The sequence below is a fragment of the Melanerpes formicivorus genome, unplaced genomic scaffold (assembly GCF_026170545.1).
Source record: "Melanerpes formicivorus ecotype bairdi unplaced genomic scaffold, bMelFor1.0.p_v2 SCAF_48, whole genome shotgun sequence".
Classification (NCBI taxonomy): Eukaryota; Metazoa; Chordata; class Aves; order Piciformes; family Picidae; genus Melanerpes; species Melanerpes formicivorus.
In genome coordinates this window covers 1,092,287-1,102,087 of record NW_027142400.1, presented here as the reverse complement: position 1 = coordinate 1,102,087, position 9,801 = coordinate 1,092,287, and the positions used below count along the sequence as shown (strand labels likewise).

The window sequence follows — 9,801 nt, the reverse complement described above, 5'->3', positions numbered from 1 at the left end:
GCAGTTGCTGGCAGCAGCTGCCTGCTGCTGTGCTCCATGAAGTCTAGGGGATGTGAGTAACGGAACAACCACAGACTCCCACTGGGCTGTTGCACTGGGCTCTGGACCTAAAGCCATTTCTGGAGCCTGGCTTTTAAAGCAAAAATTTCAGGAAGGCCTGAAGCAAAGCAGGGGGCTTAGAAAATATATGAGATTTCAATAGCTGGGATCCCATCTTGCTTTTTGTGCAAATTTAACAAGAAGATGGTATCAAGGTTACTGCCTTGTAAAGCTTGTGCCAATCTGTGTCAAGATGGTACTGGTGGAAAGAATGGCTCTAAAGAAAAAAAGAAAGTGTGACTTGAAGGATATGACTGGGTCTATGCTTCTAGTCATACTTTTGATTTCACCTGCACAACACTGACAAGATATGAGATAATAAGAAATTATTCCCCTCAAGCCTCCAGGTCAGCAGTGCTATGCCAATAATTTCAGCTTGCATCCTCCTAATGCTTTCCATAGTCTTGTTCTGCATAAATACCTCCCTTTTATTTACTAGAAGCCCCAACAAGTGTAAGTGACAGGACCTGTTTTTGCAGTGGAACAGTTAGTGGTGGCTTGAGAAGAGTCATAAACCACTGCCCTTTGCTGACTTTGGCAAGAAGTTGCTGAGGTTGCTGCAACCTGCTCAGGTGCTCAGCAGGTGATGCCTTGGAGGGCTAGGCAGGCAAAAGCCACAGCTTCCTGTAAAAGAAGGCAGGGTTGCTGCCACTGCACCAGCTGTAACATGCTCAGGCTCTCTCATGCTCTGCAGTGCTGGCCAGGCAGAGGTACCACCCCACAGTGCGTCTTAGTCATCTTCTTGTCATCAACTCAAATGACACAGAAGTGCAGGAGCTCAGGGAAGGAACAAAACAAAGGCAGGCAGGGCCATGTGGACAATAAACAGTTTATTACCAATATGAACACAGATACTGTGATGCACTGACGTACCATTTTTTTTATATTGTGATAACTTTGAGACAAAGAACTTGGCTGACAACTAACATGTCTCTGTTTCTTCTGGTGATGCCACAATACATTTCCGTTGGCAAAGGATCTTCATTTACATTGCAGACTACTAGTAAATTACTTTGAAGTCATCTATCAAAAGCAAATGGTTCACGTGTGTTCTTATCTACTACTAAAAAGAAAGGTAATACATTTAAATAAGCAAATACAAAATACAAAAAAGGCTGACAAATCCAATGTGCAGTGTCAGATGAAATCTAAAAAATCCAGAATTTTAAAATTTAATATTCTTTAGATTAAGACTTTTTAAATGAAGCGAATCCAAGGCAGCAGCAAGCTTCAAAGTGTGCTGAGTCTGCTAATAAAAAGGGTGTAAGAACAAAGACAGTGCCGGTGTCCTCTCTCACCATCTTGCATGACCTTGGTACACTTAGAAATGATCCGATCTTCCTAGCATTCTTAGTACCGTCCAAAGGCTTTGCAATCATTATGTTGTACTGATTCTACTCAACTCCTGCCGTATGGCTAGAAAACCAAACCAAAAAGTTATTGCATATCCAGTGTGATGGAAAATGCTAAGTGCAGAGGTTGCAGAAAGAACACGCTGGTAAAAGATGAGTGGAGGGTAAAAGGATGAGTAAGGGCAAGCAGTCAGCTGTGTGTTTGCAAACTGCAGTACTGGCTGAAGCAGCAGTATCTGGTTTATGTGAATGCCTTATTTTGCACTGGAATGAACTAGGGAGGATTGGAGGGCCAAGCTGCTGGGACGGTAACATATAGGCAAGGGTCTCCTCAACTGCAAGCTGCCCCAAGTTCTGGGAGTGCACAGGTCTAGGGCCAGGGGGGTGGGAATGGATTTTAGCTGGTTTACAGTCTCCGTTTTTTTCCTTTCTCTGTGAATGTTGATGGGAGTGCAGAGTGTAGACATGCATCTTCGCACACCCTAACATGTGCTTCAAACAGATATTTGCCTGTATATTTCAATAGTGGCTCTGAAAAACACATTTCCTCGTATCCTGCAGAGCAATTTTATAAAAAGTACTGATACATGTAGCACTGCATGTTGGACCTTTCAATTAAGCATAAAAATACGTGGCTATTTGGGAAGCTGTAATTGAAGAAAGGTCTGTGATAGCTCTTCAAGCATTGGAAGCCTAGAGAAGGTGCTCAGGAAGGATTTTTCTCACCTCCTTTGTCACCTCCTCATCCTTGGACCTGTGCAACCAGCTAATTACAGGTGATTTCAAAGTCCCTGATAATGATAAATTGACATACCATGGGCTATGGGCACAGTCCTTTCTCACCCTGTTTCTCACCTGCGAGAAACACCAGCCAGTGAACTTCCTACAGGTTGGGGGGTGGAAATGCTTGTCAACATCACAAAAATAAAGTATGTAAACACAATGTCATAATCAGAGGTCAAATAAGATACTTGTCATCAAATGTGTATATAAATCAGAGCTGCTCAAAGAAGTCTGAAAACACCAGGGAAACTCTCTGCAGTTCCTATCACCTTATCTATGGGAAATTAGTCATAAAGATGAGAAAAATAATAATTTTTCTCTTTCTTACCATCAATTATCTCCTCTTTCACTTTGTGTAACTCTCTTACAACTTCCTCCAGTATTTCCTGATGAGACAAAACACAAGTCAGCTGCTCAGAATTTCCTTCTAACCGGTGGAAGAAAATGCAAGTTTAACATGGCTGTGCTTGTTCCCCGCCTCTGCTGACAATCAGAGCCTAGCACTACTAACAGCTACATCTGCATTCCCAGGCCAAGGATGCAGAAGATGCTGGCATATTTCTCTGCATATTTCTGTACAGACATCTTGATAAAACAGCACTGAGATTGTGCTCTCTTTCTGCTCACCAACTAGCCCTTCTCTAACACCTAGTTATAGAGGAAATCATAGGCCTGAACAGCTGTTTTGCTTGTACAGCGCATGCATGGGGGAAAATGGGTAGCTTGTCCAATCTCTAAAGTGTGAAAGACCTCTTCACTCACCTGTTTCATTCGATCAAAATCTAAGGCATCCATAGCCACATCATTGCTGCTGCTCACTGGCTTCATCCTAGAGAAATGGCAGAAGAGTATAGAAAAGCCAGTCAGTTCCCTGCAATGAGTGCTAAGCTACACCCACCTGATGGTTTGTACCATATCCACCCCAGAGCAGAAGCACCCATGTTTGAGCTCCCTCTTGTGCTGCTTAGGAGTGCTGGGCAGCCACAGAGCAGCTCTTGTCCTATGTGTGTGATTTCAGACTAGAAAATACTGAGATGTCTTTGGGGATAAAGCCTGTTTTAAAATTTATTTTATTACAGCATTTCCCATGTGCAAGCTAGATACTTGGTTTTCTCTCATAGGCTGCTTTCTATACAACAACCCTGTCTTGGCCATCCAGACTTCAATGGGGTGCTAACGTAATACTAGAATGCAGGTTATAAAAATATTATATGGAAAAATAATAACCCTGTAATCCTTTGCTTGGAAGGTCTGAGTCAAGTAGAGGTTGTTGGCACTTTTTCTTGACTGAGGAATAAAATCAATCTGGCTTTAATGGCTAGTACACATAAGGTAATTGTTCTTCCAGGATGGCATTAGTCAGTGGGCTGAACTCTGAAGACAGCTGATAAAATACATGAAGACAGCAGAAGCTGGCTGACTTTCTCTTTTAATCAGTAACTCTAAACCATTAAAAAAATTAACCATGCTAGATAATTTGTAGAAAAGGCTTCTAATAACTTTTCCATCATCTCTGGGTACAAACTGGGGCAGAGACTCTGCCAGTCCTGAGGGCATGCTTGGTCTTGACCCTTTCTTGGGTAAATACTAACATCTCATACCATCTCCCAGCTAAGATGGGAATTAAGACAGATACAAATGCCATCAAAGTGAACAGGAATGGAAACAGGTCATTGCTGAAACCTTTTGAAACCTGCCCCAACTTCTCCCATAGAAGTCATTTGAGCAAGCAAAGACTGAGTACTAATCCAGGTGTTAAACTAAGAAAGGATTTTTTTCCTACAGAATTTCTTCTTCTCTTAGGATGGAAGACAGCTGGTAAAAACTTGATGGCTGCTTGAAATAGCCCACATTTCATTCCCATTTCCCAGAATAACCTCTTTCTATATCTATTTGGAAACTCATGCACATTTCCTAGAACCAAGATATCCCATTAGTTTTAGGAATGCTGAAGAGACTATATTTTTGCTGTAGTAACACTGGCGCATGCCCTCTGAATGTTTGGGCAGGGCCTGTTCCAGCATGTTTAACACAGTATCAAGAAGTGCATATAGTTGTCACTGGCAACTTCCTCACTGCAGAGTCTGCACTGTATAGGGAACAGCACAAAATAAGGCACATCTCTTTGCAGTGAAGGCTAAATGTGTAAGCCTGTGTTCTACCTCCTTATTCATCTTATCCATCTATTTTGGTGTTCAGTACTGCAGTGATACTGGATGGTCCTGCACCAGCAATGGAACTTCATCTCAGTCTGTGGGGATAAGAAACTGGGTGGTGATGTTGCAGCTTGGTTGCTCTGACCAACCGCACTTCTGGAGTGCTACTTGAGGCTTCTTGCCTTTTGATACCTGCCAGCTTTTCCACCCCATATTTCTGAATGCCCTGACTGTGACTGTACTTTTTTACAGCTTGATGTTATTAACTTAACGCACCAAGCTTTGCTCTCGTTTCTCATGCACCTGCTGCATTTGCATGGATGGAAGAGTAAATTCCCTCCTCTCAGTTTCAGGCTATTCAGATAATTTCTGCAGAGGCTGGACAATGAAAAAAATCTCCTAATGGTAGGTTCTTCCTGAACCTGCTGTAAAAAGATGCTGTTGTAAAATCTGCTTTCCACATGGCACAGCACACTATCAAGCCTGTGCCTCTGATTTTTGAGCACAAATGCTTTAAGCACTTGCTTAAGTATGACTAACATCTGTGAGCATGTCCCCACTTGAGCAGGGGGATGTCTCCATGGAACAAGCCTTTGACACGACACACTGTACCTTCACACTCTGTGCAGTGACCGACAAAGCAAATAGTAAGAGAATGAATAAAAGACGTGACAGAAGATGAACATTAGTGCTGAATGATGGGATTAACCAAAGGACAAGCCAAGACAGTTAAGAAGCCAGGCTGTTAGCAAGTACCTAGAAGACACGTGGGATTGTGTGGGGCTCTTAGCGTCACAGCTCTTCACCACTGATGGATTTCTACAGCAATGGAATGAAACAAGACATGAGTTGTGCAAGTGCCATGGGGACAGCATGACCATCCCAACTGCTAGCCAGCCTCAGGGACATCCTGTTCAGCTCACCTAGAAAGTAATGAAGATACAGGCTTTTCAACAGAATTGCTCCTTTCCCATGGCTTCTTCCCAGAGTCTGGAAACCAAAAATGATAAGTTACTTTTTTTTTTCTTCTATAATGATAAATACATGCTGAATTTCATTGTCTTATACAGCTGCTTTCATTCACTGAGGATGAGTAACTAAGAAGAGTCCAGGAAAACAGGACTCCTGAATGAGTGCAGTTGTCTACATTATAGAAGAAATCACTGGAAAATTCTGCTTAGTGATTCCTCTAATTAGGGACTGGGCAGTTAAACAATACTAAAAAGACATGGGACTGGAACAGTAGGAGGAAAAACATAAATCACTTCTAATACAAAATAAAGTCTTCCTGCTGCAAGTCTTGTTTAATTTGGTACAACATTTCTTTATATTTTAAGTTAAAATAAAACATGAGCTTTTATCTGCATAGTTTGCAGAGAATGGGGGTGCATCTAAAAATCAGCCAGTGAGATCCTCACCCTGTGAATCTCCACAGAGAATTTATTTAATATTGTGCCCTCACTTCTAACTCACAGAACATTCCAAAAGCTGTACTACATATCCCTTGCTACTGAAAACACTTACAGTCTTCCCAGTCTCTCCCTATGCTAACAGTCTAAAATAAACTGAACTATTCCAGAGACTTGAATAACACACAAGAATTTGTTCCTCTGTGAGGTTCTAAAAAGCTCTTTAAAAGCATTATGAACACTCCCAGGAAACCTCTAGATTGTGTTCCTCATTTACATACACCTTTCTCTTGGCTTGTTCCTCTTCCCTTGCAAAGCATGCAAATCATGGCTTTGTTCCAAAAGGAAGCTGGAATGTTTAAATACTCATTCCCTTGGGAGAGATTTTTAGCATTTATGAAAGCCAAGGGTGATGTAAGGATGAATCTGACTGGCTTACAGCTTATCTACTAAGTTATTTCAGCTCATCATAGGAAAAATATATTTTGGTAGCTCCTTAATTTCACCTACTAACTTTCAGGATCAGGCTTACTACTAGATTAAGGAAGGATAACAGTTTGAGGCTCAAACCCTAACTGTATAAATCAGGACAGCTACACTACCAAAAGTAAAATAATCCAGCTTTTTGCTCTTAGATTTAGGTTCAAAATGTTAAAGACATATGCTTAGCTACATGACTGGACCTCATTAACTAAACTGGCTGTGTTATCATTTTCTTGTGCTGTGAAGCATATGAAATCATAATTTCTTGCTGAGTACAGTTTTAAAAACAATAGACATTTGGGACTTTTTCTGTTAGTTACTGCTGCTGCACTTAGAAGCAGGACGATGAACCCAGAGTTGTGAGGTGGCAGAGAAGACTACATTAAAAAGACAACTACAGCACTATCAGTTCTATTTAATACCTGAAGAATTTTGCTGCTGCTGGGTGGGACCTCGTGTACTGGGTGAAGGAGAGGTGCTAGCATCATCCTACAAAGAGAAAACCAGGACATTACTGAATGCAGGAGATGAAATGCAGAATCCTCTTCCACCCTGAAGACCAGCTGTAACACAGGTGGCACAAATGCAAGTTTCTTTCAAGGACATCCAACAAACAGTCCTGCCAAGGTATGGGCTTAAGTCCATTTAAGCTTCAACCTTTCTCTCTCTTTAGCATATCTTTCCTTCTCTTCACCCCCCCACGCGCCCCCCCCCCCCCCCCCCCAAAAAAAAAATTGATATCTTTTCACGATTCCACTGAATCACTCTTATCCCAGAACCATATTCAACCAAATAGCCTGAATTACCATTCTAAAGTGCTGTTGTCTGAATACCAACCTTCCATTTCCCAAATTTAGAAACTCTGTGTCATATGGAAACTGAGCCATATGAAGGAACGGTAGGTCAGATTCCACCTCTTTTTTTGGTGTATTTTTTTAGCCCAGGACAGCCACTGGTATCACTAACAGAATCAATACTAATCAATCAATACCCCTAAGTAGAAGACTGAGCACTGCATCACAGATTTGAATGCTTTTTTTCTGGGATATATGTGTGACAGACCATAAAACAGTTTTACCCACATATGTAACATCACTATTGCTCAGCAGACCTCAAAACACACTCAGGCAAAGCATTAACTGTGTATTGTACAACAGAATTGCACCCAGTTTGGCAGAAGATATCCCCAACACAGAGTGTTCTCAAGACACACATTAAACCAATGTTCTCTAAACCACCTTTTTAAAGAGGTTGATTCTATTGAAAAGCTTGATTTGGGGTATAAACTAATGTCGATCTTCAAGAAGAGAGAAGATGGTGCATAAAGACAGCAAAGGCTGAATAGTTAGAAGTTAAATGGTGCCTTTCATCTCTGAGTATATAGTTCAAACCAGCTTTGAGGCAAGATTAAGAGCAATGGTTCCATAGCAGGTTCACTAGGGGAAGACCATGCTTGAAGCATCCCTTGAGTGACACATGAAAAAAACCCTACTTTTCTCCTTAAAAAGTGCAAAGTGCTTATTCCTACTCTTGCTACAGACCTTTTGGACTGAGGTGAGACCCTACTGAACAGCTGTTACTTTGTGTTTGGATGGAATGTCTCTGTACGGGTGATAGGAAGCACATGCAATGCTTTATGAACTTGCAGTCATGACAGAGCCTTACAAGGCTACTGGCTAGCAACAGGAATGCAGCCCAGAAAGCCATTGCACAGGAAGGGACAGCATCAATCCTGGCCTCTCCTAAAACTCAAAGATCTTGCATGCCTCACCAGTTCATCAGGTGAAAAAGTGGTTTATTCTGCATGGTGAACTCAAAACTGATGCACCAAGTTCAGTGCAAAGACTGAGTCAAATCTAAACTCTTGTTTAATTGCTTTTGTGGACAACATAAAGACGGGACAGTTAAACCAGAAATTAATCAAAGTTCCCAAAAGGTGTCCAAATTGTGTCTCCTTTCAGTGTAAGTATCACAAACACATATTCTGACATCTGAATGGCCTAATGGTTAATACACTTTTCCTCCTTTACTGCCCTCCCCTCAACACCCCAAGGCATTTTATGTGTACTGTGGGGTCTTGCTTTGCATATGGATGATGTTCAGCTTAACTGAAGCCACACATTTAAAATATGAAACATATTGTTAAAGGGCAAGAATGTACTGTATGCTACAATGCTCATATGAGCTCATGAGAAAATGCCTATCAACCTGGTTTGGACTATATCTCACCTATGACTAAGATGGCAATTCTTACTTATAGGGTGCCCTTTCCTGGAACAGTGGCAGTAGCTACATTTAGCTTTTGACTGAATGTGCAAATCTATTCCTGGACCAGCACTACTTGTCATTGCCTGCCACCCACAGAGAATGAGCACAGGTCTCCGGCTCACAGGGCAGCACATCAATATATTTGTAAGAGCACAACAGTGAGGAGCTTTTCACTTACATTTTGGCTTTCCTCTTCCTTTTTGTCAGCTGGCTTGTCTGATTGTGACGCTGCTTTCCTCCTTTGCAAAAGAATACGAGACAGGACACACAGTAAGTCTTCGAGAAACACCTTTCATGTAGGAAGGCTGATTCAGGCTCTGGTGGGAATTATTTACTTAGTTCATTGTAGGGAACACAACAAAGACTGGATTCAGTTGCGTAGGATTTTGATGGAGGTGAGGAATCCAGATCTCAGTGATACAACTCAGTGAGAGGAGCAACATCAGGGGAACGCAGTGTGAAGAGCATAAGGAAATGTGTGAAAGGGGAGGAAGGAAGTGCATCTGGGTATGAAACTGTGTAAGAAAGGGCTCAGGAAATGGTGCCTTCTTCATTCTACAGAGGAGGAACAACACAGAGGGGTTTCTCAGGACCAGTCCAACCCTCCCCTAAGGTGGCTCAGATGGGTATTTCAGTGATGACTCTTCTCATACAGCTTCAATAATTTTGCTACCCACATCCCTGTTCCCATCCAGATAATAGGCTGTGGCAGTGCTCCCAAGAGATGGGAAGGCAGTCAGAAAAGACCTCAAACCCAGGTCCACCCTCACCTGGAAAGACCAAGCCCCACTTCTGCCCAGCCAAGACCCCCAGCTTCCTCCAGGGTGGGAAAGCTGTGGCTGGAGATCAGGAGTCAGGAAACAAGTGCACCAGCCTGGGTTTTCAAGTGCCTTTGGTGAGTGATAGGCAATTATTGCTATCTCAAATCCAATTCAAAGGCAGCAGAGCTCCTGAGCCCTGTATTGTCAGGACTGGCACTGTTGGTGGTGCCTACAAAAGTTGACTGAGGACCTGAGACCCTTGCTTGGTCCTGCTTCCCAAGGAGAGGCAAAACTTTCTGAGAAGCAAGTGGCTAAGAGCTGCAACACATCCACTGAAGCAAGTGTACACAAGAGTAAATAAAGATGATGGTTGTGTATCATTGAAGAATGCAAGTGGTACATAGAAAAGCTTCTGAGATTCAAACCACTGACACAAGTTTGTCAAAAGATTACTTTTTTTCATATCACTGCCAAAAGAAAAGCCACACAA

At 42.2% G+C, this 9,801-nt stretch overlaps 1 protein-coding gene across 7 annotated transcripts in view; it reads right to left on the bottom strand.

Annotated features, from left to right (window-relative positions):
* Window positions 1-910: 910 nt before the first annotated feature.
* The window catches only part of EVL (Enah/Vasp-like), a 144,154-nt gene continuing 135,263 nt past the window's right edge, over window positions 911-9,801 (bottom strand). For 5 of the 7 annotated variants that reach the window (XM_068160115.1, XM_068160113.1, XM_068160118.1 and 2 more), the window contains 7 exons: window positions 8,729-8,789; window positions 6,705-6,771; window positions 5,314-5,380; window positions 5,147-5,209; window positions 2,997-3,063; window positions 2,563-2,620; window positions 911-1,515 (listed from right to left, as the gene is read on the bottom strand). In XM_068160115.1, the coding sequence (XP_068016216.1) occupies window positions 1,478-1,515; window positions 2,563-2,620; window positions 2,997-3,063; window positions 5,147-5,209; window positions 5,314-5,380; window positions 6,705-6,771; window positions 8,729-8,789 (421 nt within the window). In that variant the 3' untranslated portion in view covers window positions 911-1,477. The remainder of the gene's footprint in view (window positions 1,516-2,562; window positions 2,621-2,996; window positions 3,064-5,146; window positions 5,210-5,313; window positions 5,381-6,704; window positions 6,772-8,728; window positions 8,790-9,801) is intronic. The other 2 variants (XM_068160117.1, XM_068160120.1) reach the window with 1 other exon arrangement.